The sequence below is a fragment of the Psilocybe cubensis genome, chromosome 6, assembly GCF_017499595.1.
Source record: "Psilocybe cubensis strain MGC-MH-2018 chromosome 6, whole genome shotgun sequence".
Classification (NCBI taxonomy): Eukaryota; Fungi; Basidiomycota; class Agaricomycetes; order Agaricales; family Agrocybaceae; genus Psilocybe; species Psilocybe cubensis.
The window spans coordinates 2,913,626-2,938,899 of NC_063004.1; the positions used below are offsets into that span (position 1 = coordinate 2,913,626).

At 44.8% G+C, this 25,274-nt stretch overlaps 8 protein-coding genes across 8 annotated transcripts; 4 read left to right on the top strand and 4 right to left on the bottom strand.

Moving 5' to 3' along the window:
* Positions 1-542: 542 nt before the first annotated feature.
* On the top strand, positions 543-10,566 carry JR316_0007401 (G1/S-specific cyclin pas1; the record flags this gene model as incomplete). Its single annotated transcript, XM_047893144.1, has 19 exons — positions 543-569; positions 621-926; positions 984-1,312; positions 1,364-1,520; positions 1,573-1,756; positions 1,809-1,874; positions 1,930-3,041; positions 3,095-3,374; positions 3,437-3,908; positions 3,968-4,200; positions 4,262-4,867; positions 4,921-5,013; positions 5,219-5,295; positions 5,749-6,123; positions 6,180-6,470; positions 6,507-6,653; positions 6,714-8,439; positions 8,494-8,808; positions 9,692-10,566. The coding sequence occupies 19 exons, from the start codon at positions 543-545 to the stop codon at positions 10,564-10,566; spliced, it is 7,671 nt and encodes a 2,556-aa protein (XP_047748426.1).
* Positions 10,567-10,810: 244 nt separating this feature from the next.
* JR316_0007402 (uncharacterized protein) lies at positions 10,811-11,361 on the top strand (the record flags this gene model as incomplete). The annotated part of the gene is made up of 3 exons (XM_047893145.1): positions 10,811-11,122; positions 11,178-11,279; positions 11,332-11,361. The coding sequence occupies 3 exons, from the start codon at positions 10,811-10,813 to the stop codon at positions 11,359-11,361; spliced, it is 444 nt and encodes a 147-aa protein (XP_047748427.1).
* Positions 11,362-11,665: 304 nt separating this feature from the next.
* On the bottom strand, positions 11,666-13,227 carry JR316_0007403 (uncharacterized protein; the record flags this gene model as incomplete). Its single annotated transcript, XM_047893146.1, has 6 exons — positions 11,666-11,680; positions 11,737-11,862; positions 11,922-12,758; positions 12,820-12,950; positions 13,011-13,160; positions 13,212-13,227. 6 exons carry the CDS (start codon positions 13,225-13,227, stop codon positions 11,666-11,668), a joined length of 1,275 nt encoding a protein of 424 aa, XP_047748428.1.
* Positions 13,228-14,709: 1,482 nt separating this feature from the next.
* JR316_0007404 (uncharacterized protein) lies at positions 14,710-15,710 on the bottom strand (the record flags this gene model as incomplete). Its single annotated transcript, XM_047893147.1, has 4 exons — positions 14,710-15,131; positions 15,187-15,252; positions 15,316-15,461; positions 15,622-15,710. The coding sequence occupies 4 exons, from the start codon at positions 15,708-15,710 to the stop codon at positions 14,710-14,712; spliced, it is 723 nt and encodes a 240-aa protein (XP_047748429.1).
* A 1,494-nt stretch (positions 15,711-17,204) lies between these two features.
* On the bottom strand, positions 17,205-18,445 carry JR316_0007405 (uncharacterized protein; the record flags this gene model as incomplete). The annotated part of the gene is made up of 6 exons (XM_047893148.1): positions 17,205-17,534; positions 17,593-17,687; positions 17,737-18,061; positions 18,122-18,244; positions 18,299-18,361; positions 18,419-18,445. The coding sequence occupies 6 exons, from the start codon at positions 18,443-18,445 to the stop codon at positions 17,205-17,207; spliced, it is 963 nt and encodes a 320-aa protein (XP_047748430.1).
* A 244-nt stretch (positions 18,446-18,689) lies between these two features.
* JR316_0007406 (uncharacterized protein) lies at positions 18,690-21,744 on the top strand (the record flags this gene model as incomplete). The annotated part of the gene is made up of 7 exons (XM_047893149.1): positions 18,690-19,127; positions 19,197-19,365; positions 19,424-19,720; positions 19,776-20,746; positions 20,799-21,086; positions 21,133-21,296; positions 21,318-21,744. The coding sequence occupies 7 exons, from the start codon at positions 18,690-18,692 to the stop codon at positions 21,742-21,744; spliced, it is 2,754 nt and encodes a 917-aa protein (XP_047748431.1).
* Positions 21,745-22,666: 922 nt separating this feature from the next.
* JR316_0007407 (uncharacterized protein) lies at positions 22,667-23,344 on the top strand (the record flags this gene model as incomplete). The annotated part of the gene is made up of 2 exons (XM_047893150.1): positions 22,667-22,692; positions 22,786-23,344. 2 exons carry the CDS (start codon positions 22,667-22,669, stop codon positions 23,342-23,344), a joined length of 585 nt encoding a protein of 194 aa, XP_047748432.1.
* A 52-nt stretch (positions 23,345-23,396) lies between these two features.
* Positions 23,397-24,913, bottom strand: JR316_0007408 (putative oxidoreductase; the record flags this gene model as incomplete). The annotated part of the gene is made up of 11 exons (XM_047893151.1): positions 23,397-23,423; positions 23,486-23,535; positions 23,591-23,737; positions 23,785-23,837; positions 23,893-24,018; positions 24,069-24,163; positions 24,217-24,298; positions 24,349-24,467; positions 24,522-24,649; positions 24,708-24,816; positions 24,875-24,913. The coding sequence occupies 11 exons, from the start codon at positions 24,911-24,913 to the stop codon at positions 23,397-23,399; spliced, it is 975 nt and encodes a 324-aa protein (XP_047748433.1).
* Between the last annotated feature and the right edge of the window lie 361 nt (positions 24,914-25,274).

The following is a 25,274-nucleotide window of genomic DNA, read 5'->3' on the forward strand; positions in this document are numbered from 1 at the left end:
GGAAAGAGAAAACATATGGTGAGAAACACGCTATTTCCGGAGCGATTCTTTAGGGTAGGTTTCCCGTCCTGAAGTCACGAGTTGGTTAAAAAAACGCCCCCTTACATCAGCCGCATCACGGTGATGCGGCTGATGTAAGGGGGCGTTTTTTTAACCAACTCGTGACTTCAGGACGGGAAACCTACCCTAAAGAATCGCTCCGGAAATAGCGTGTTTCCAACTTGATTGTTTTTCTTTCCGTTCGTCATAGCGTAGTACCCCTCCCCATAGATTTAACATACATTCTAATAAAATAGACATAGACAATACTCTAGACACTCTATAATAGTTTTCGTTCAGTTAAAATTCATCTAGTTGAAAATTTGAGACACCAGAAAAAAACACACAAAAAAAAGTAAGTACCCAAAGAAATAGAATGCAGGGTGAGACGTTGAAGTTTTGTAGTGCAAGCCCAGAAGATTTCCCCCGTTGCCCGACTCCAAGCTGAAGAAATTCTGGCGTTTCCCTTCGAAACGCAGGTCGTTCGTCAGACTCTGGAAAACATGTTGCCAGAGTCGCACCCACTCCGCGTAGGTCTTAATTGGATTGCCATTTATGGTACTAATATCAAGTTTCTGTAGAGGATGGTGGATTTCCTCCGACGATATGAGGACTTCACCTTTTTGAATTACGATGTTTCATCATCGAGCATGCGAGCGGCCATCAAGTATAGGCAAAGCTTGGCTGCCCTTCAGAACAGCATCGTAGAGACACCCTGCGTAACCTCGGCTACATGGGAGCAGGCGGGTAGCTTATTTGCAGCATACCGTCTACTCAATCTCGTAGCGTTGTGGCCAGCAGCCTTTGGACCATCGTTGCCGGTGACCGTGCCCCTGAATGAAATACAGGCCAGCACAGGAACTAAGGAAATATTTTCACGGTTCAAGGTATGCGATCATGAAGTCACTCAATGTTAATTCTTAATTTTCAAACAATTATTGTAGCTTGTAGATGACTTGAAGGACTGGCCGGCAATGCTCTGCTCTGCCAGGAAGCGCATCCTCAGAGCCGACTCTAAGTCGCACAGAAACATCAACACCCCTTCTATCAGTGACACGCCGTCATCCGCTTTCACCCAGGGCGGGCCCTCGGAATCAACGCTATTACTCTGTCTGGCGCGTAACCACTTCAAGGGTGTTGTGGGGAAAATAATCGGGAATGTGTACTGCGCCTCGCTACACTACCAAATCTTGTCAGGAATGCGCGGTATGAAGGACGATGAACACGTTCTACCAGACATTCCAACGGACACGGCTACTCTTGCAAATCTCTAGTAAGTTTTCTTTCCTCTATTCATTGATACAATCTGCTCAACATACCCTAGTGCAAGCGGCCATCCTGATGCTGCGTTGTTCCTCTCAGAGGTCACGCCATCTCATTTAAAAATTCCTCTGCATGTCGCCCTTTTCATATCCCCCATCCTTCTTTTTGTGAATAAATCTTGGTATTCTAAGAAATGTGACCGGGAGCAGCTGCTTAAAGTAGGTGTATCCACATCCTCCCAGTTTAACTTGGATTAACGCACTCCTTTAGGCCTCAAAAGCGCTCGGTAATTGTCGCCCCCGTGTTCTGCGTGAAGTGGAGATGGAAATTTGGAAAATCATTGCAGCGCAAAATTGCGACATCCAGTCAGCCTTATATAAACTTGTTATCTCAGACTGCTGGATGGAATGCGAGCGGGTAATTGCACAAGATCCCGCGTTTCACTTTTTCATATGTGTGTTCTACGTACTGTAACAAAATAACAATTTAAACTAATAATTGGCCAGCGTCAACGAGCAGCGCCGAGGTTACAGCAAATTCTAACCTAGCAAGGCGCAGCACTGAACCACACGGTAAGTTATAAGCAAAGTCTGCGTCAATTACATGATTTAAATCCGTTTAAAACAGCTCAACTTCAGACCGTTTCCCATCATGGTGAAAAAACCACCTGTGAAGGGTCCGACGCAGACGCGGAGGGTGACGATGATCACGAAGTGGACACGACGGAAATGGTCAGCATGGGTCAACGGGAGAACGGGGACAATACGGTCCCTACCTCAAATATACAGCCTCCGGAAGACACGTCTTCAGTGGCTGGCAAGGATGTCAGCATGGGTCAACAGGAGAACGGGGACAATATGGTCCCTACCTCAGATATACAGCCTCCGGAAGACACATCTTCGGTGGCTGGCAAGGATGTGCCCACGGACGAGCAACCTGGTTTGCCGCGGAGTGATGATATTGGATCTGGTCTACTTCAGACTGAGAATACTGGGCCCTCATCTGCAGGGGATTGTGAGATGAACGTCGATCCGGAGCAAGCTGATGTCGACCATCAAATGGAGGATGGTCCACATACCAATGGTCCAGAAAATTTGGGAGATGGCGGGGCTGGACAAGGAGCTGAAGGGTCTTCTGACGAGGCAAATCGTATGTCGGAAGTTCACGAGGGCGAAAAGCAGGGGCAAGACGGAGAACGACCCGACGAGGAGAACCGAATGTCAGAAGATGGTGAGGAGGAAAGGCCAGACGACAGTTCGTCGGACAATGAGACCGAGAAGCAGGGGCAAGGGGATGTTCCACCAGTCCAGGAGGACAGAATGTCGGTCGATGGAGAGGGGGTAGGCCCAGAGCAAAACAATGATTCCTCAGACATGGAGAGGAATACATTGGAAGACAGCCAAGGCGAAAAGGAGGGGGAGAACGCACCTCCTGCTCCTCTTATTTTGAGGATTCCTCCTGTTTCCCAGATAAACAGGAGCAAAAACACCACGGCTGACTCCTCTCAGAAAGGGAAAGGGAAGGGCCGGCAGGGCCTTTCCAAGCGGCCTCCCAAACGCAAGCCGACGCAGGCTACCGACACATTTGATTCGGACGACGACCTGTGTATTGATGTCGATCTGTACGACAGCAACACCACCCTTGATGTCGTCAGCACTCCGGAGAAGGTGTATGGCACCAAAGTTTGGTCCACCTACAACGGTCGTGGCCAACTTAAAAGTTTCTGCGTTGTTGCCCATGTAAGTCATTCTCGATATTGATTTTTTCGTCATTTATTTATTCTCCAAACAAGAGTCAAGCCGACGTGGATCGTGTTGAAAGGGTTCTGGAATTGGTCGAGAGTGACTACGTCGATGGAGTTCCATTGCACATAGCACGTCCCGAAGAATCATGTTTTGCGGTATTCGACCGCAGCACCACGAAATCCATGTATCTGATGGAGTCTTTCTCTGAAAGGAACGTCGTCCTTATGTCTCCTTCTCAAGAGGAGTCTATTTCAACTTGCTCCGACGAGTTCTACAGCCAGGTACGTCGCCATATGGGTGATATGACGAGCACCAGGTCAATCCAAGGTGTGTTTCCTCTTCGATGTTTTGATTTTTCTTTCTGCGTCTCATGCTAATGGCCGTAACAGATATGTCGACCATGTCGTCTAACCCCATCGAGAGGATTAAGCGTGGGTCCCTCTCTCAGGTCATGGAAGCAGCGAGGATGAAAGGCAAAAGAGGAAAGATCCTCAATGCCCTCGACATCCCTTTACCTCATGCAGGCGCTCACTCTTTTGACTTGAGTACTGAGGCGGCTGCTCTTCGGGCTACATCTGGTAGCTGGAAGTATAGTACCCCCGTCCCATTTGGTGATATGTCATGGGGACTCGTAGCTACAGAGGGGGCATTTTCAGATATCCATATCGATGCCAATGGTTTCTGTTCCTTCATCCAACCTCTTCATGGACTGAAGCTGTGGATTATCATGTATCCCAGACGGTTGGATGTTGACCTTTCTTCTGACCGCCGTGTATTTCTGGGAGACAAGCTGGATTACGGGGAAACGCACCACCAAGACTGGATTTACGAGGCGATTGTTCTCGATAACCAGTCAGAACTGTATGTGATTTTTGAATGTCCTACCCATTTGATTATATTGACGCTACTTTGAAAAACAGCTTCATGAGACCGAATACTCTACATATGGCGTATTCTATCTCCTCAGTGGTTTGCCGTGGCGGACATTTTTACTCCTCCACTTCCTTCGAAGAAACCCTGACAGGAATCATTCACTGTTTTACCGCTGGATACAGGGCAACAAATACGAATCATTCAACGTCCCGATTTTTCCTGCAGCAAACCATACATTGGTTCTACAAGGTTTTGGTTGAAGGTGACAGCGACCCAGAAGGTATGAGGTTTTTTACCGTTTCCTACAAGATATCTGATTCTTTTCTTCTATTTTCTCTCAGATTTTTATGAAATGTACCATGTCCCATTCTACAGTACGCAGTCCGGATACTCGAGCTTGATAGCTCTGTGCGTGTGCATGATCTTGGCAAATGCGCTCGACTACGAGACCTATCGAAATCCCGATCAGATGTTCTCCACCAAGACTTCGGCACAGTTAGACGCATGGATGCGGTGGGATACCAACAGCCTGAGCGACGAAGAGCGCAAGGCGTGCATCTTTGCCCGTGGCGAAGCCTTGGCTATTCTAGAGTGGCTATGTTATCGCACGAAGTCCATCCACTACATGATTGAGACGGACAAAAACAAGGATGCACAAAATATCATGGCGACAGAAAAGTTCCATGAAATGATACTTTGCCGCTATGCCCGTATGATTCTAGCCTACGACGCAGAAGCCAAACATAACAACATTGGTGGTGCCCCTTGCTGTACCGACACCAGTTTGCTTTTTGTCCAGCTTCAGGGCGTCTGCAGCGGAGAATTGAACAAGGTTATATGTCGCAGTATCGACCAGCTTCCTCGTTCCTCGGTCCCAAAGATGCTCAAGTTACCCGTAATCACTCTCATTGACTGTGATGCCTGTGCGGATTCCTCAACGCAATTGAGTAGGTGGACCAGTGTCTGCCTTTGGATATTCACTAACCACGTCACAAACTAGGAACTCCCAAGGAGATTCTGGAACTTGGTACGAGTGTGAGGGATAAACTGTATCTGGATGGCATGAAAGTCAAGCTGGAGAGCACAAATCCGAGTACGTGTGTTCGATTATGCCTTTACGTCGCAAATGCTTATCTCTTCATCAGAATCAGAGTCTGTTCCGCCTTCTAAACGACGGCGACTTTGATATTGTACAACACATTGACACACATCTTGATTTACATACATGCCATGTTTTATTTAGTACTGAAAGGCGTGTATGTCCTGTAACATAATGACGATTGTTTTATTATCTGTAGTTGTGTGCTGCTCGTATCGCCAGACCAATACGCAAATTCTCGCTGGGATGAAAGCTTCTGGCTTTACTGTAACTGCTGTGCGTTTGAATTTATCATCAAGGTCAATGAAATCAACTAACTTACGTTTGTTGATGCTTCTTCCACCCACTTCAAAAAATGTGTTAGTGTCTTTGTTCTGGTGCGTATATACAGTAAAGCTCTTCCGAAGCCCTCCTTGGATTGTACTACGGATTGGTTGAATACTAACCCATGTGAAATTTGTTTGTATTAACGGAGACATAATCAGATAACATTTATAGACCCACTGCACGTTACTGAACATTACATTATCAGTTTTTTTTTCGTATCTTCGCTTTTGTATGAGTCGTTGTTTCAACATGGGAAAGGGCAAGGGCAAGAGAACTCAGGAAATCTGTGTGCGTTGTCCTCGATGCAACAAGCCATTCGCTAAGCATGCAGATGTCCAAAATCACATCAATCAACCAAAATCGGCATGTCGTTTTCAATATGAGAACGTTATGCATTTTCAGTCCAATCGTTCAAGCTCTACATCTAGATCAGCAACCCCCGTATCTCGAGACCCTTCTCCCGAAATTGGTAATTTTATGGAAGTGGACTATATCGACAATTTTCTTGGCGCGTCATCAGAGATGGAAGATGACCCACCCCCCAAGGCATCAAAATACAACTATCCGTACGTGAAGGAGGATTATAACGGGGCTGGAAGAGCATTTGGAACAGGCCTTACATTCATGGATCAGCTCAAACAGGATCAATTCGAACCCCAGCGGGCAGAAAATTTGTACTATCCTTTTGCCTCGAAAGATGAATGGGAGCTCTCCCTGTTCCTACTTCGCTCTGACATGAGCGTAGGAATGCTGAATGATTTTTTGAAACTTGAACTGGTAATTGAGCGTACATTCCCATCATTATTTATTTCAGCTGAGTCGATCCCGTATAGATAAAAAAACTCAACTTGTCCTACAAGTCGGCAAAAGATCTACGCAACCGGGCAGAGATCCTTCCCTCTGGTCCGCAGTGGAAGAGTCAAACGATCATACCAGAAATACCAAGCAAAAATCAGCTAACGCTTTTTTACCGCGATGGATTGGAATGTATCAAGGCGCTTCTCATCAGTCCCTTGCTCCAAGATAGCATGCACTTTAGCCCATTCAAGCTCTTCGACAAGTGCAACGAGATGATGCGGGTATACACTGAGTGGTTTAGCGGTGACATTGCGCATTTTATGCAGGTTAGTAGCAATGCCTTTGTCCAAGTTTGACGACAGTATAACAAGGTTCCCAAGGACCAGCTCCCAAAAGGAGCAACACTTGTACCTCCTATTATTTCCACGGATAAAACCAACATTTCCAACATGACCGGAGGCCGTGTCGCCTACCCTGGCCTTATCAGCATTGCCAACATAATGATGAACGTTAGAAACAAATCGTCAAATCATTTATTCCTTCTTTTTGTTCTTCTTCCCATACCAAAGTTTCTTCATCGCTCCAAAGCTGTGAATGGGATGATGGCAGCACGGCTATATCACCAGTGCATGGACATTGCTCTAGAATCGGTCAAACAAACTGCGAGGGTGGGAACCACCATGGCAGATGCATTGGGGAATAATCGTTTCTGCTTTACACCGCTTGCTGCCCTTATCGTTGATACTCCAGAATCTGCTCTGGCGGCTTGCGTCGCAGGATCCACATCCTCTGTGACGTTGGCACAATACGAGACGTTTGGGGATTCCTTTCGCCACCCTTCCCGAACTGCAGATCATACAATCAACACCATCATGGCCATCAACAATGTTAAGCCCCCTAATCATCTCGAACCATATCTAAAAGAAAGCAAAAAGCACCGTCTCAATGGGGTTCACCTACCGTTTTGGAGAGATTGGCCCTTGTCTGATCCTTCTGCATTCCTTACGCCTGAACCCCTTCATCACTGGCACAAGATGTTCTGGGATCATGATGCAAAATGGTGCATTGCTGCAGTCGGAGGTTCCGAATTGGATTTTCGATTTTCGATTTTACAGCACCGCACTGGTTTCCGACACTTCAAGGAAGGGATTTCTTCCTTGAAACAAGTGACCGGTAGGGAACATCGGGACGTTCAGCGATACATTGTTGCTCTCATTGCAGACACAGTCAGTACACCCTTTATCTTAGCCATCCGGTCTCTGATGGACTTTCGGTATCTCGCACAATCTCAAACAATCTCCGAGGCAATGTGTCTCAGAATTGAGCAGGCACTGCAAGATTTCCATGCCAATAAACAAGCCATCCTTGACGCGGGAGCACGTCGAGGTAAAAAAAACAACCCAATCGATAATTTCTATATTCCAAAACTCGAGTTTTTGCAAAGTGTAGTACACGCAATTAGACTAAATGGATGTGCAATCCAATGGTCTGCAGACACGACAGAGCATGCACATATCGAGGTGGTCAAAGCCCCTTCCAGTTCCAGCAATAATCAAAGATACGAGCCTCAAGTTTGTCGATACCTTGATCGTCGTGACAAATTGCGCAATTTCGATTTGTTTACAGCTATACGAGAAATGAGGATTGATTTTCGGGCTATACACTCTGCAACAATTACGGATGAGGAGGAGCAGGAGGAGGGGGATGAGGGGGAGGAAAACGGCGAGGTTGTGATGGACACAACGTCAGAACTTCTTTCAACAATCATGCCGATGACAACCTTTCAATCAGCAAAGTCCAATCGCATTGTGGATTACTTCTACAAAGCTAGTCTCTATGAGCGTGGCGTATTGGAAGGCCCAGTCCCCTACAGAACATTTTCTTGCAGCAAAAACGTTGTTGCCCATTTATCTAGGGATGCTAGTTCCAAAAGATTGCATATCGACGAGGTTGCGAGCATTTTTAAAATTCCCGACCTACGACCAGCAATTGCCGATTATGTGTCACTCATCAATAAGGAATCAAATCCGAGACAGACCAATTCTCGAGGTTATCACATCAAGGGGATAACTGGCAGGCGTGTTTCTCCTCCCGGTTGTCCGTTGCCGTATTCAAAACTTGAGGTATGGCATAAGGTCCGTATACAGTCGACTGCGTACCAATACCCTCATGAGATCCTGGAGGCAGTCACACTTAATGCATATCCGCCATCTAACAAACATCCTTTTGGATACTTCGATTCAGCAATCATAAACGTGGATGAATCTGAGGAGTGGCCTCGCAGCGGGCTTCAAGGTAGTACTTCTTTGTGACTTTTTTCCGAACCCCGTTGACCAGCCAATATTGTAGGCCATTCTGTCGTCGACATTCGTATTATTTTTCGCATTGTCGGAGAGACACCCAGTACTGTGTCTCCCGATATTACTGGAAGATTTCTCGCATACGTCCAACGTTTTGAGGTTTTAAATCAGCCACAGTCTCTAGGTTCTGCGATCCGTGGACCTTACCCAGAGCCAATAACCGGCATGTATAAATTAAAACGAAGTCAACGTACAGATAACACCATTATGGGTGGAATTTTACCATTGAATCAAATACGCTCCCTGGTTGATCTGGTCCCTCAGATGGGCGAGAAGGCAAGGCGAAGCCTTACTACACATAACAGTCATTCCACTAGCACCGAGTTCCGATTAAACAAATATTTTGACAAAGAACTCTATTTGGCCCTGTCATCATAACATATCCACCTCAGGAAACCCACAAAGTTTTCAATCCCTAATGCACATTGCCACTCAAATTATCACCCAACACGCCGGCCTCGTTGTACACAAAGACGACTCGGATCAATATCAACAGCCGCTTCTCACCAGTCCCGCTTTCTCACACTGTATCATCGTCACCTACTGCATATCCCTCCATCCATCTCATCTCTGCAGAATCAAGTCGTTCTCGCTCATCTTCCGCTCACCACCGCCCAAACTCCAAAGGATTCTTCCCAGAGTGCCTCTTCCTCTAAACAAAAATTCGCCTCCAGTCTTGTCGGTCCGTCCTGTCCTCAATTAGCGCCCATCTTGCCGGAGATACTCACTTTATTTTTTCAATTCCATTGCAGATTAAGCTGTCAGCACCTTATCTGAGATCTGGCGCCCTCAAGACATTCCCTCCCTATTTCTACCCACTGAAGTCCTTTGAGGATTGAGGACATCTGGAAACATACTGCAGACAGCACTATGTTATCTCGAAGCCATTCGTCCCAAGGTTCCCAAAATTTGCAAGAGGAAAGCATTGGCCTCTCTCCCACAATCCATACCTGCCATGCCTCTGTATCATTACCTACTGAATACCCCTCCATCCGTCTCATTTCTGCAGAATCAAGTTGTTCTCACTCATCTATTCCACCCACCACTGCGCAAATTCCAAAGGATTCTTCCCAGAGCGCCTCTTCTTCTAAACAAAAATTTTTTTCAAGGCTTGCCGGTCCGTCCTGTCCTCAATTAGCGCCCACCTTGCCGGAGATACTCACTTTATTTTTTAAATTCCATTGCAGATCAAGCTGTCAGCACCTTGTCCGAGATCTGGCACCCTCAGGATATTCCTTCCGTGTTCCTACCCCCCGCCAAAGTAGGGGGTAGCTCTTTTCCTCCTACTCATTCCCGTCCAACTTCCAAGCAGATCTCTTCCGATTTGCAATCCATAGCGTCTCATACACATCCAATACATCCACACAACAGTCATCCCTCCGTATCCGGCCATAACCCTTCCCCGACCCTCTTGCTTGCCTCGGGCACCAAATCCGATCAGATATTACCCCTCAAGTCTTTTGTTTATAAAGTCCTTCGCCACTCAAGGACATCTAAAAACGTACTGCAGATAGCACTATGTTATCTAGAATCCATTCGTCCCAAGGTCCCACAGATTTTGCAAGAGGAAAACATCGGCATTCGCTCTTATGCTCAGCCCAAAAGCAGTATTCAGAAAGCTACCCCAGAAGAGCTGGCGATGGATGCTGAGCTTACTGCTCTTGAGAACTCCGGCAAGATCAACATCATCAATAATTTCATTGACAATTCTATGCAAACATTCCGTGTTGCCGATTCTGGTTCACAAGATCTGGCTGAATCGTGCATCTATCCACAAGACTCTCTGTCCAGCGTAGATGTGCAGGTCTCAACGGCTCCTCTTTCCACCACCCTTTCTTTGCCATCTCCCCTCCTGTGTCCCCGTAGAGCCTTTCTGGCATCCCTCATCCTGGCCTCCAAATTTTCACAAGAAAAGTGTTATTCTAACCGTGCTTGGGCAAGGTTATCTGGTCTCCCACCTCGTGAAATTGGTCGCTGCGAACGTGCCCTCGCACAAGCCTTGCAATGGCGACTCTGGGTCGGCAAATGCGCCTTTGGTGAGAGTGCTGCAACTGCCACATAGTCTCAATAAGTTTCAACTTTCACGACCGCGCCATGTAGTACGCATTCTCAATAATCACTCTTTTGCTTGCCACCACTACGCGCGCTCCTCCCGCATTCAGTTAGATAGGCATCTTCTTAGACTAGCCTAGAAAAATCTATAGAACTTTGTTTTACGTATACAGAACCCCTGAAGAATTTTTATACCCGCGAAGTTTGTTTTCAGCTTGAATTCCAACTACGACAAAGTGAGCGTATCACACACCATGCAAATCATCAGCTATGAGGAAATTTTACGAATCGAAGCAGAAGTATTGGCCCCTACTTTCCCAGATCTAATACATCCTACAACTTTCCCAGAGGCCGCCTCACTTGCTTCTCAAAGACAGCAATACGACTTGGAAATGGCTCAGTTAGTTGAGCAGACCCAAAAAATGGTCCTTTTGACCGAGAACAGGCTGATACTGGCCATCCTGGCCCTTTTCAACGAAATTAACTGGACCACCCTGGACCCAAGGTTACTATCGTTGGCTAAAGCCAAGATTACCGAGGGTGACCAGTGGCTCAAAGCACGAGCCGTGAGTTTTCTGTTTCTTCAAGTTTCAAGTTGATACTCTTGCTTAAGATAACTAGGAGGAGACACTTCGGGATGCAGACTCAGGCAGCCCCGAGCACATATTGACCCAAGGGATGTCCATTATAGCCAACGGCCAGATTCATATTCGAACGGTAGAGGTGAGTCACAGTGATAACTACTTTGTTTCTACACTTTCTTAGTAATGGGCAGGATCTCATACGAGAATGTCAGGATCATTAATAGGGTCAAGATACTACATTGTAAATAGACACTTAATTGCCTTTAAAAATGTACATTTTATTGCTTGATATGATTGAAGAGCTTTACTGAGACCAATCACATTGGACATCAAACTCTCCTAAGTCTGGAATCGTACATAGAGATAGCTAGGAAAATCCAAAGCTCGCAGTAGTAATGTTGGAATGCTACAGAGCTCAACGGAGCATCCCGCCGATGACACATGACGCTATACTGTCTACAGCCCACTTTGATGCTACATCCGGTTGGCAGGACAATACGTTGAGTTACCTCCGAAAATCCGGATTTACTGATGTGCTATCTGTTTGCACATTGAGTCAGAAAAGAGGATGCACAAATATCAAGAAAGAACATTACCTCGCTTTGCTTTGAATCTTGCTGCGATACGTCTTTATGGTCATTTCCCAGAAGGACTGGGTCAATAGGAATATCGAATATAGCCAAATCTTTCATGAGCCGCATAGAATTTTCATCAGAGTTAGACTACAAAGTTATTGAGTTTATACCGTTTGAGATACAGATTGAAGCATTAGAATACATACCTCCATATCAATATCCATTAATCTTGGTCCATCATTTGTTCTCAAAGTACCTGCTGTTCTAGAAAGCATGTCGTCGGGCTTGAACAAGGTAGAAAGAGCTAGTGGAGATGCCGGTGACTTGCTTTGAGCAGTTAGAGATGTCTGAGGCATGCCAGTAGTCAGCATCGTGCCAACAGGTCCAGAAAGCGTCTTCATAGGCTTGAGCAAGGTAGTAGGCTCTGGAACGAATGCTGATGGCTCGCTATGAGTGGCTTGAGGTGTGTGAAGAGTAGAAAGCGCTGGTGTAGACTGTGGTGGCTCGCTATGAGTGGCTTGAGATGTTTGAAGGGTAAGAGGTGCTCGTGTGGACTCTGGTGGCTCACTATGAGCAGCTTGAGGTGTTTGAGGAGTAACGGGCGCTGGTGTAGACTCTGGTGGCTCGCTACGAGCGGCTTGAGGTGTCTGCAGAGTAGGAAGCGCTGGTGTAGACTCTGGTGGCTCGCTACGAGCGGCTTGAGGTGTCTGCAGAGTAAGAGGCGCTGGTGTAGACTCTGGTGGCTCGCTACGAGCGGCTTGAGGTGTCTGAAGCGTGGTGGTAGGTAGCATTGTGCCAGTGGCTTCTGTTGCGGATGCTAGTAGATTTCCATGCGCAATTTGGTTGTTCAACGCTTCTGGAACCATCTGAGGTGTTATGGGCGCGTTTTGAACCAATGGAAGGGTATTAAGCACATTCCGAACCGCCTGGACACCAAGTTTTGTGTTCACTACTAAAGAAGCACCTTTGGTTGTGAAAGATGTACTTAGAGGCTGCTGGGTAATAGCCGCTGACACAATATTCGTAGAAGTGCTTGGTGTAGACTTTGAATATTCAAATACACGTCAAAAACAAGTGATTATAGGCGTAATTGACCTCTCGTACCTCAGTTTTTTCAACGTCAATGGGATGAGTTGAAGAAGCCTCTGATAATCCTGGTGGTACTACAATCCTTGATGCCGCGGTATCTGGAAGTTTGTCTAGTGATTCTTGCTTGATTTCCTTGCTATGGACATCTTAGAAGGTTATTATTCTGGTAAGCAAATGCGCAGTATAACAGTATATATTCTACATACCTTTGACGAGAGCTTGGAGAGCTTTTTTGGCGTCTTTGAACTCTTGATAAATGTCTTCCCAGTTTTGAGGCCGAAGCTCTTTCCGCTTCTTATGAATGGCGTGCCAGGCGATGGTGGCAGTATCTAATCTGTTACGAGCCACTTCAATCGCTGAAAATATTATTTAATCCCTCATACAATATGTATCTATGGAGTGCATACATTTTTCTGACTCCATCAATCTGGCGGTGGGATGTAATGGCAAATTAACAAAGAAGATTCAATTTCTAGAGGTGCGACGTGAAGGCAGAGTACCAGAAAGTTTTGGCTGTGCGACGTAAATGCAAAGTAAATGAGGTAAGTCCGGCTGTGCGACGTAAAGGCAAAGTAAACCCAACAAAAACTGCGCTTAGAAAAAATTCAAGTATGTGGCCCTGCTGCTATAGGAATTCTTGTTTGATGCCGTGTGGCCTCCGAGTAAATATCTGTGCGACATATCGGACGCCATGCCTTTTCAGAAGTCCATCTGACCTCACGATGTATGGACATTTGTGTGTCCACTATGAATCCATCAGAAAACATATATATCATCCCCATTTGTAGAAATAATCGGCTGGAGGGACCAAACCACCGAATTAAAACATGTACCCTGGTAAGCCAAATAACCCATTCCAAACCCGTCCCCACATTGCCTCTCCTTCATTTGTTCAACATGTCCCAGGTTTCGAAAAGCAGTACGTGAATCTGTTGGCCGTTGACCGTTATGAAACCAATGTACTAATTAAATTATTCTGGCATAGGATGTACTTGTTTTTCTCTCCCTGAGATGGAGAAACTTCTTTCACTCCTCAACTCTGGCAAGCACTTGTTACATGGTGCATTAGTTCTTTATACTAACTCTTATCTTTAGACTGTAAATGTGGTCCTGCAACGACTTGTTTTTGCCCTGGCCATTTTCTTCCACCTGAACCAGCACGATGGTATAGTGTTGTTGTAGGTCGCAGTCCTGGCGTCATTCAAGGACGGTATGTCATCACGTTTGTATCACTGTATAATGCTTAAACGTACGGATCTTAGTTCTGAGGCACTTCAAAACTACACAGGAATATCTGGTGGCCATGGCCTTTTTTGTCCCTCGGAATCCATTGCAAAGGCCCATTTTTATTCCGCTTTGGAGCGTGGTGAGGTGGTAGAGGTTATTCCGCCTGTTCGCACAGTGCTGGGTCGTCAGGACTTATCTTTCTGTCCTGGATTTCGTCATAATGACCTTTGTATGTCTATTTTACCCATGTTTTTCAATTTACTAAAATATTTTCTATTGCCAAAGCGACTCCAGAAGCGGGAGTTTGGACGTTGGTGATTGTAGGTCGTGAACCAGGCATATTTTCGTCGGCATAGTGAGTCTAGATGCCTTTGACTTTAATATATCTGTTGCTTACCGCTGGTTTAGTCGTCCCCAAGGTTCTATTGTGAATTTGAACATACAGGGAATTCGTGGGTCGCAAACACGGGTTATGGAGACTTGGGCCGATGCTGTAGACAAGTTTCTGCAGCTCTTGGATGCTGGTGAGGTAGTACAAGTGTCTGGTTCGCAGAATATATGCATTAAGCACACTCCTGAGACATATTTAGCTCAATGTAGATATTGCCAGAATGTGTAGACTAGTTATTGACTACGTGTCTGCTCAAGTGCATAAATAATGAACCTAACTTGCATTTTCTAAACTGTATCCATAAGGGTGTGGTAAACTACCTGTAGATGTCCCCGCTTTCCTACAATTTCTCGAAGCTGGACAAATGTTTCAAACCATTCCGGAGTATTTGGAGGAGTTTCTTGCAATACATTAGAATTGAGTTCGTCGGCCTCTTGTAGTGCATCTTGAAGGAGCCTGCATTTTTCTTCCAACCGACTCCCTTTGAAGCGTCGTGAGTGGCTCCAGCCTGAATGGATAGTCCATCGCTGTTTGAGGGCCTGATAAAAATCATCGTACTCGTCAATGACCTTTTCATAAGCCTTGTCGGCCTTCTTTGCACGATCCAGACGTTCCAGCGTCATGAGCTTCTCGTGCATCAAGTCTTCAAATTCTTGAGATAGATAATATTCTTGAGAGGTATAATAACTCTTGTCTTTGCTTTCGATATCTTTAGAGTTGTTAGGATTAATCCAATACACATTTTCCCAATGAGATTGACTTACTATTGTTGGTTTCAATAGACTTTTCTATCTGATTGTCAGTTTGTGTCGACCTTTCAGTAAACATTTCTATTTTGATAGTAAAATATTTAGTAGAGAACTGATACAGTTCTTAATTAAACAAACACTCACTAAGAACTTCTGCTTGTCTAGGCTGTTGAGCTAAAGCTTCAAATGACGGACTTGGATTTGGAACTAATGGCTCCAATAGCTGGTTCATAGTGTCGTCGATGCTGAGAGCCTTCTGTATCTCGGCCTCTTCTTGCTTCAAAATTTTCCTAAGGTAATAGTTAGTTTCTAGCTGTACATATTATATGTTTATATACTCTTTCTGCCGACAAATGCGATTTCTCATGGCATTTTTTTCATTTATTTTTTGACGGTTTCTCCAGAAAAAATGAACAAGCGAAGCGCAGAGATTCATAAATCTGTACTTACTTTTCTAAATATCTTTGTTGTTTTGTTAATCCATCTGGGCCTACTTTGCGGGAGACATTTTTTGCAATAGAAAGAGCTGATGTATCCATTTCAAAAGGTAGTTAGCTATGAATCAAGGTGAGATGAAGAAGCAAGATGTCAATTCTACCAAGAGTGTCCATTAAGCGCTCACGCGGAACTAGCCACATCCGACCAGTATGGTTCAATTACTTCAATTTGTGTTTACAATATCTATACTACGGGAGCAGCACTAACCTATATCTATAGACATGTAGGTCATTCTACTAATAGATAATATGAGGCTAGTATTAGAGAAACAGCATTAACCTTACCATATGCGACATGAACTGCACAAGTATAACGGTGTATGTGACCACAAAGCTATCTGTATGCGACCAGGTAGGGTATTTTTTAAGTATGTGACCTTGTTTAGTACTGTAACTAGACGGACTTACTCTGATACGTATGATGGTGAGTGCGTCAAATGTATGTGACCCTTAGTATACGACTTTGACTGCCAAGTTCTATTTCCGAGGCGCATGTTTGGGGAATGTTGGCCAGAGTGCACAGACCATGTGCTGATGTAAGTCAAATGTTCCAGCACATGCTGATATAAGCCAAATGGTCTAGACCTGACAGATCCCATCAATCGGCACCACCGGGGAAATCCCGATAATTGCTGTTGATCCGAGCTAGCCGTGTGGCGCTAATAGTGGACTTTGTCAAAATGTGAGATTAGAACGTCTAGAATATTGGATAATATTAAGGTCAGTGTCCACAAGCTTGGTAGGCAACCACATGGCTAATTTATTCCGAAATACATAAAAAGATGCCTGACTAGCATTGAGTATGTTCAAGACGCGTGCTGCCATGTCCTTCTATGAAAATCACATCTGTGGAAACCCCGAGTGCCCAAGAGACCACTGCCGGAGGATGCCATATATTAAGGCATATATCTATGCATCGGTAAGCCTGAAGCCTATGTAACCACGTCCAGTCTTTTGATATGATTATTTTCTTGGACATAGCAAACCCCCGATTTGCCCCTCATGTGGCACTTCCGAACAAATTCCATTCAGCATTTGCCAAGCTACATTCAAGACAGTCATATCTGCCATATGACCCGTGTACCGGAGATGGAGCTTTTGAGGGCCATACGCGTGTCCGAAGATGAGCATAGATGGATTTATTTTGACCCCAGCATCCCTTTTACGCATCATGACCTTCAAGATGAGCTCATCATACTCAAATGTGTTGATATTGAGGACACCAAATGCTTTGGACTGGCGCAGTTTGTATCCAAGCTTGACATCATGTTGTAGAATAATTTTGTACCTGAATATTGTTCTGATAAGAATGTTTTCGGTTAATTTCTATCTTCTGATAAGAATGATTTTGAGCAGCTAAGAATGGTTTTGGTTTTAGTATTCTAGCCGTGCATCAGATTTCTGATAAGAATGGCTTGGGTTTCTGTGTTCTCCGTGCCTCTGAGTACCAATTATTGACTTGGCTCACTTATGGGGCTCAAAATGAGTTAACAAGTTTATAAATTCAAGCAGAAACATATGTCGAAATCAATTGAATTAGGAATCTAGATTGTATCTACTCTTGTATCGACGTAGCTCTCTATCCAACTCCTTCTGGGATTGATTGACTGCCTGTAACTGTAGGGATATCTCTTCATTCTGTCGACGAGACTCATCTAGTTGGCGCTGAAGCTCAACATTTTCCTGTGTGCGAGCATTAATCAAATTTCGTGTGAGTGATGAGAATTGAGTTCCAATATTTCCAACCTGGGCTGCAGCATCCCTCCAAAGACGAGGAGAGGCATAACTAATGGCACCTCCGCGGGCAGTTGAATGCTGCGCCCCAATAAATAACCAGCAGGCCGTTTCACGGGAGATATCCTCACACTAGAAATACCAATACATTAGAAATATAAGACTGAATATATGTTTGTGTGGACCATACCTTTTCAATGATGGAATTAATGGCATTTGTGAATTTTTTGACAGCACGAGTATTGTCGGATATTGGAGAGGGAAGACGATGCCCACAAACAATTTCTAGAACAAGTTAACTTGCAATTTAGTAGAATAAAGCAAACTGACATACGATAGACCTCGGTACCACGATAGGCACCATCCACATAGCCATTGTATGGATTCCTTGCGCTGGTACGATTTGGAGCAACCCGAGCTGAAGCTGACGAACCAGATTGTGAAGACGACATTGAACTTCCGGTCGATCTTAAAGACAGATGTGCAAGATCGTGACTGGTAAGAACAGTGACAGGACGAGGAGATGGTGTAGCTGGCGTTGAGGGAGTAGAAGTAGAAGTATCCCTAGGACAATGATGCTCAGAGGCCGAGATCGATGTGAAGGGGTCAGACAAGGATGGTGAATGGTTTGAGGTTGACGGCAAAGGATTAGAAAGAGCCTTTAAAGCCATGGTGTAGATTAGCCTAGTAAGACAACTATACAAAAAGAGAAAGCGCACCAGTTCAGCAGCATGCTGGGCAATATACTCCTTTCCCTTACGTGTATGAGCACATTGAGACCTGAGCGGCCTGCCCGGACACTTGGTGCACTTCTGGGGCTGGCGCTGCTGGTCACTGCGAGGCTAAATTGCAGATAGTTAGAGAGACACATTGAACGAATTAAAAATGTATCATACACTTTGCATAGCTGCAGATGACCGTGTCTGCACTCGATCACCGGTATTGCTCAAAGACTGCTTCTATATATCCGTGTATAGCATAAGCATGTAGTTAATTTTAAAAACCTAAAGGCTTACCTTCTGAAGCTTTGAGCTTCGCGCCATTTTGATTGTGAGCGGGTATGATGGCAAAAGACAAGAAGTAAACTGATGCTACGTGGCATTGAGCTTGGTTTATATACAAGATAATTATGGCCACAGAAAAATTAGGAATTTGGCAGAAAGCAGAATATTTGGAGCGCCTTCAGTTTCAGGCTTTAGGACAGATTCCATTCAGGCGCTAGGAAAAAATTTCTATGTCATGATCATGACATTTGTGTGCTGCACTCAATGAATATTTGTTAAATCCATGAGCGACTCACCCCCCCCCATTGTATATGCTGCCCCCCAAGATTCACCTCCACCAATTCAATATGCACCTATTGGAGAGACTGATTCTCCTATTATTACTCCTCGGCGGAAAAAGCGAGTTGTCAAAAATCAAGTTGTGCAAGCCAAGCGACAGAAAAAACACACTCACAACAATGATACCACCTTTTTGAACGCACTGGCATCTCCTGACAGTATGGACCAAGTCAGGGATTCCATCCCAGCTAGTCCAACAAGCATCAATGTATTTGATTTACACAAGCCTCTTGAAATGGGTGATCAAGAACACATTCCAGACGAAGACTCGGATTATGCTACATTTTTAAATGCTGTATCGGCTGAAGAATGTGGCATGTTCCAATTGACGGATTGTTTGTTTGTGGTGAATGGATGGAATGCCAAAAAATGCCAGCCTACAGTGAGTTATACAAATCATTGCATATTACATGACTACTCTACACAACTAACCTATATGTTATACCAACAGAAAATGTGGTATCATGCACTATGCATGGAAATCAATGGCATTAAAAATGCCGTATGTCTGTGCCCAGGCACATATGGGCGGGCAACAGAGTGTTTCCATTCTCGGTTTCTCATTGGAAAATCGGCAAGCAGTGAATCTCAGACTCTCTTGTCGGATAGACAATTCAATGGTACGGTCACCCAAATCTTTTCACATAGCATTCAGATGTTTCATTATTGATTATCTAGACAATGAAAACTTGACTTTTCTTTTCTCTCGGGGTGAAAGTATCATCGATGGACACTTCTACAATATATTTTCAACTCCTTCTGGAACTCGGTATCCGACAATCAAGAACCGAGCTATTGTAGAGCATCTTGGAGAGGATTCTGGTACGGGTACCTGGAAATGCAATCGTGATCTTGGTGCAGTATTGTGCACACATATTGCTTTGGCTCGTCATGCCCTCCAACAATATCTTCAAGGAGACTGTGAAGCACGAGATGAAAGCATAAATAGTTCAAATGGTACAGTAGAATTTGGAGGTACGTACATTGATTTAATTATATTCTGTTTGGATACTTAATAATAATATCTAAGATACACCTGTTCGTCAGTTAGCAGGGATCATATCATCAGTATCCTATATTTCGCTTCCACCACCTATATGGGCACGCATTGCATCTGATCGGAATGCACCTCCTCGGATAACTATGGATGTTCCTCCCTCATTGTTCCTGCTTGCTGAGAACGATTCATGCTCCTGTTCAAACCCACGAGAGAAGTTTAATCCATTTGAATCCACATTTACACGCACATGCACTGTCTACACATTAACAAGTGCATTTACAGCAAGCATAATGTTGCAGAAATGCAGACAGTGCAAACATCGCTTTATTGGACCGGAATGCAGCAACTTGGGTGTGTTTAATTTCAACAATACAAGCCTCTTTACGCACGAGCTCCTAGACGACTATACCAGTGCATTTTCATCTTCTGAAACACCCTTTGTCTCTTGGGTTCAAACGGTATCCCGCAGATATCAAACACGCGGTTCAAAAATCCCTTTTTCCAATGAAAAATTGTTTCGTTCAGCATGGTTCTCTTATATCCGATTGGTGGAGTTCTCTAACGATATGATGTGTCCAGAGTGTGGCCCAAGTCCCGATGCAACAATCTGGGATGGCGTTTCTGTAGCCTTCAGTCGACGCAATCTACTTCCATCACTTCACCCACCAACAACTCTGGGAGAATTCTCCGTTACACGAAGCAATGTCAGGCCCATTTCCAACTTACAGCCAATTCCAAGCCGACACACCCGACTTCTTATTAGATTTGTCTTGATTGGACCGTCACTCAGCCTACTGTCGGGCGAAACCATCCCTGAAGGTACTCCGGAGTATGAGCGAAATAAAAAGTTGGTTGAAAGGATGGTAAAAATCCCGGATCTAGTGTCGCAGCTGACAGAGATAAATGTTGGTCTTGGTGGCCTATTCAATGTGCATCACGGATTAAAGGTGGTGTTATCAAAGCAAAATATGACCGAAGCATACTCCAAGTTTTTCATTCAGGTGCGAGTTTGTGCTCAAGTTTATAATTTAATTTCTGAGAAATCTACAACAGCTCTCATCAGATGAGAATATACTGCAACTTGTGGCTTACAATGTGTTGGATAACCTGCGTCGATTCATTCACAACCCTGTCCAACATAATCTCAGTCTTCTCAGGCACATTCCCTCGCTTCACCGTATGGCCAAACATGAACTCCATCTGGGAAGGTTATCAAATGACCTCTTGGAGATCTGCAAATGGCTTTACATCAGATCTAGTACGGCATATTCACTCTTGAAAGTCCATGATCATCCGAACAAGCCAACCATGCCCTCAACAGTCAAAGAAGACTGGATTTTGGTAAGCTGATTTGTGTTTCAAATGTTCAGAAATTAATATTTTGTAGACTGGATGCTGCTATTCTATGCCTCAGATTCGCGAACGACCTTCATATCCAAATCTGCCATACGAAATGGGAAATGACCTCGGAAGTGTTGATGTCATTGAAGATGATGTATGCCGAAAATATTATTCAACATATTCCAAGAAGCGACTTACGGGTGGCATTATGTGTGTATGGTGTACACATAGCATATGCTATGGGTTCCACTGCATCCGTGCTGCTGAAGGGAGAAACGATGTTTTTTCTGCAATTTATACCCGTTGGAACCAGGCGCCCAAAATTATAGTTTACGACTTTGCATGCGCACTACAGCCGTATTGCATGTCACGTGAGCCGGAGTTCTTCAAGGATACTCTGTTCACCATTGACATATTTCACTCCACAGAGCACAAATGCGGAGAAGCATGCTTCCTTTCATCGTATTGTGTTGAAAACCCCGAATTTCTAGCTCTGAACTCTAGTGCTGCCGAATGCGGAAACAGTGGCATTTCCAAAATTCGAAAGGCCGTCAGCTACATGACTCAAGAGAGAGCGGTAATGTATATGCGCGTGTATTTCTCGATTTGGAACAGGACCCAGATACAAAAGTTGGAATTAAAACTACATGATAGATAGAACAATATACTGTTGACCACACCAGATAGCCATGAAGTCTCAATTGTAAATCTCAAACTCTTTCAAATTAACCATGAACTACAACTGTAAGCCAGAATGCTCTATTCCCGTGATTCTCATTTTTTTGTCTGGCGGCCGGAATTTTGCATATGAACAAATTTCCGGCGCATGGCTGGAATATTCTTGTGTTCCAAACTTGTGTCCAGCGGCTAGACTATTGCATAAAGCGTCATATCTGGCGCATGGCTAGAATATTTCTGTCTGGCGGCTGGAATTTTGCATATACACGAATTTCCGGCGCATGGCTGGAATATTCTTGTGTTCCAAACTTGTGTCCAGCGGCTAGACTATTGCATAAAGCGTCATATCTGGCGCATGGCTAGAATATTTCTGTCTTTCTCAATTTGTGTCTATTGGCCAGATTTCTATATATATTTCTGGCGCACGGCTGTATTACTCTTGTTTTTCTCAATTTCTGTCTAATGGCCAGAATCATGCATATAGCCTGATTTTATATGTCTGTGGTAAAACTGCATCCAGCGGCTAGAATTTTTATGCATATGGCATTCTGCCGTTGCCACAATATTCTGGCCAGCAGCCAGAATATTGTGTCGTCCTTTAACTATAGGCAATAGCCGTAATATTATTATGGCGCATGGATAAAATAGTCTTGTGCTCCCTATATATTTCTACTGGCTAGAATACTCCAATGACCGTCATATAGGACTATGTATTCAAATTATTTGTAGCACATGGCAGAAATATTCCATTGTCCCACCTCCTGACGACACAAAATATGGCTCTAGCCAATATTCCATTTACCCACAATTATATTCCAGCTCCAAGCTAGAAATCCGGCCGCACAATAATTTGGTCCATGGCCTAAGTACAGTCCACTAACAACCTAAAATGGTAAGCACTAATGTATGGTATACGTTTGAAAGGCATGTAAGGTGCAGCATTGGGTGGTATGTGGGGTGCGTTTTGTCTACATTTCTACCCAGCCGGTAACCCCCAATTAGAGAGGTTTTCTTTCTGTAGGGCCCTATTTTCACAAACAGGGATCAGAACCATTATCCGGACAATATCTGCAGGCTTTTTGACAAAGCTGATTCTCCGCTCATGCTATCAAGAGGATTCTTTCCAGCATGATTACCACTATAGATGGACAGAAGAACAAATGGATCCGTTTGACCTCAGTTGGTTGATTGTTAAGCATAACCCCGATTACAATGGTTCTGCGGACCTCTTCCTTCCACACCTCGAAGAATTCGAAATATATGACACAATGGCATCCGATACCACGGCGCTAGAGTTTATAACGAGCCGCCTAAACCCTCTCTCCCATGTCGCCGTCTTAAAGTCTGTCCTTATCTATTTTAATCGAGCTAAAGGACCAGACAAAATTGAGATTCAAGAACTAGCAGAAGCTCACGCTGTGCATGCTGGTGTCTCATTAAAACTGCACCTGAAATATCTGCCTCCTACGCTTGAGCTGAGAAATCCATTTAATTTTGTCCCGCCCGCCGTACACTTTCCCCTCAGTGAACCGTTTGGTAGCCCACTGGACGACTTCTCTCAGGAATATGCCAGTGGTTAGTGCTAGGCCAATTAAAATGTAATAAGGAAATGCATGCCAGTTTCAATTGTTCCTAGGCACTGGACACATGGATCAAGTTCTAAGGATATATAATACATACATAAAATTCTTCCCGAATAACAAAAATATCATGACGCGAACCTTCTCAAGGCCCCGAATCGAAAGATTTAGCACATGTCCCACAAGGACCCCTGCCGATACACAACATAAAAATGAAAAAACCTTCGTTTTATAATTCGTACACACTTACAAAATACACCCAACCAGCGAGCAACACCAAAACAACGGTGGCCAGAGCGCGCCACCGAGCCGTGGTGCTAATGTATAGTATTCCAGGTGGACCCTGTGCGCCAGCAGCATCGATCGCAGCCACCTCTTCTGCAGTCAGGTCCTCTGCGAAATATTAAAATTGATAATGGTACATAGAGGCGACGACTCACGAAGGTCTCCTACGGCTATGTACTCCTGCAGATGCTGCTTGCTTGAGCTCGTCCTGTGAAAGCGCAATGACTATCTGTGCATGAAGGGAAAAAATTAAATTGGCCTACGTGACAATTACTGCTCCCTTTGCTTTTACCCACAGAAACACAACTTGCGTTGGCGTTATTCCAAGGCGTGCCGCGGCCTTGTCGAGCGGCGCGTCGACGGGCCCTCCAGGGTACGTGGTGATGGGACTGCAACTTCAATCAATTACGCGACCTTTATTGAGAAGAAAGAGACGCACGCAAGGCTTCCATACGCCTCTGTGATAATCCCGTGTTTGGCGTGGTATTCGAGGAGCGAGGCGTGTTCGGACAGGTTGTATGGGTGCAGCCGTATCTTTTACTAATGTCAAGATGAATCGGTGCAGTAATTCACGACGTAACACAGACCTGATTAACGGCGGGTTTGATTTTGGCTATTTTCAACAGCTGTTGTAGGTGATGGACAGTAAAGTTGCTGACTCCAATGCTCCTATATCGCGTGTGAACATGCTTGCCTGCGACGAGGAGAAATAGGCGCACTTGGTTAAACCATCTTCCTTGAACTTCTCAAATTGTCTCCATACGACTTCATATCCACCAGCTGCCTCGACAGCATTAGGCGTGTGGATGAGGTACAGGTCGAGATATTTCAACCCCAGCTTTTTGTGCACATTAGAACAACAACGGTCGTAACGAGACCATACACAACACACCTTGCTCAAGCTCCCGTGAAACGCATCCTGCACGCTTCCAAAGCCATATTTCGACGTAACATATAACTCATCCCTCGACAGCCCCGACTCTTTGATAGCAACGCCGACGTATTGTTCATTGTTGTAATCTAATGACCAGCGAGATAAGCATGACTCGGATAAGCGTGGAACGAGACCCTGACATACACTGCGCTGTGTCTATGTGTGCAAAGCCGGTGTCTATGGCTTGTTCTACGTAGCTGTGGATATCTTTTCCCTTGTTCACGCTTCCCGAGCCAAATGCAATGGATGGGATCTGTGGTAGGGTAATTGGGGTTCATAAGCGTATGGCGCTCGTGGAAGGGGTAACGTACCTTGCTTCCATCGTTTAGCTGTTTATCAACGAACGGCATTGCTAAGCCAAATTGTTCCGACTACAGGTTGGATAGTGTGAGATATAGACGAAGTAGTGCACACTGTAGGGAGGTTGAATCTTGAATCAACCTATATTATAAACCAAAGCACGCTTGACGGCGGACGTGGGTGGCAGCAGACAAGCAAAAATAGAACGCCACATGGCGGAAAAGTCACGACATGGCACCTCATCAGCATATCGCACATTCCAAGCAGTACATTCCCGTCATATTGCCAGCAGAAAGGTTCGTCCACGAGATTTTTTTGCGCGGACTGTCTGGCGGACTGTCCGCCGGACACTGGGTATATGGTGGGTATTTGTGACCATAGTGTGACCTCCAGGCCACGTCGGGGGATTCA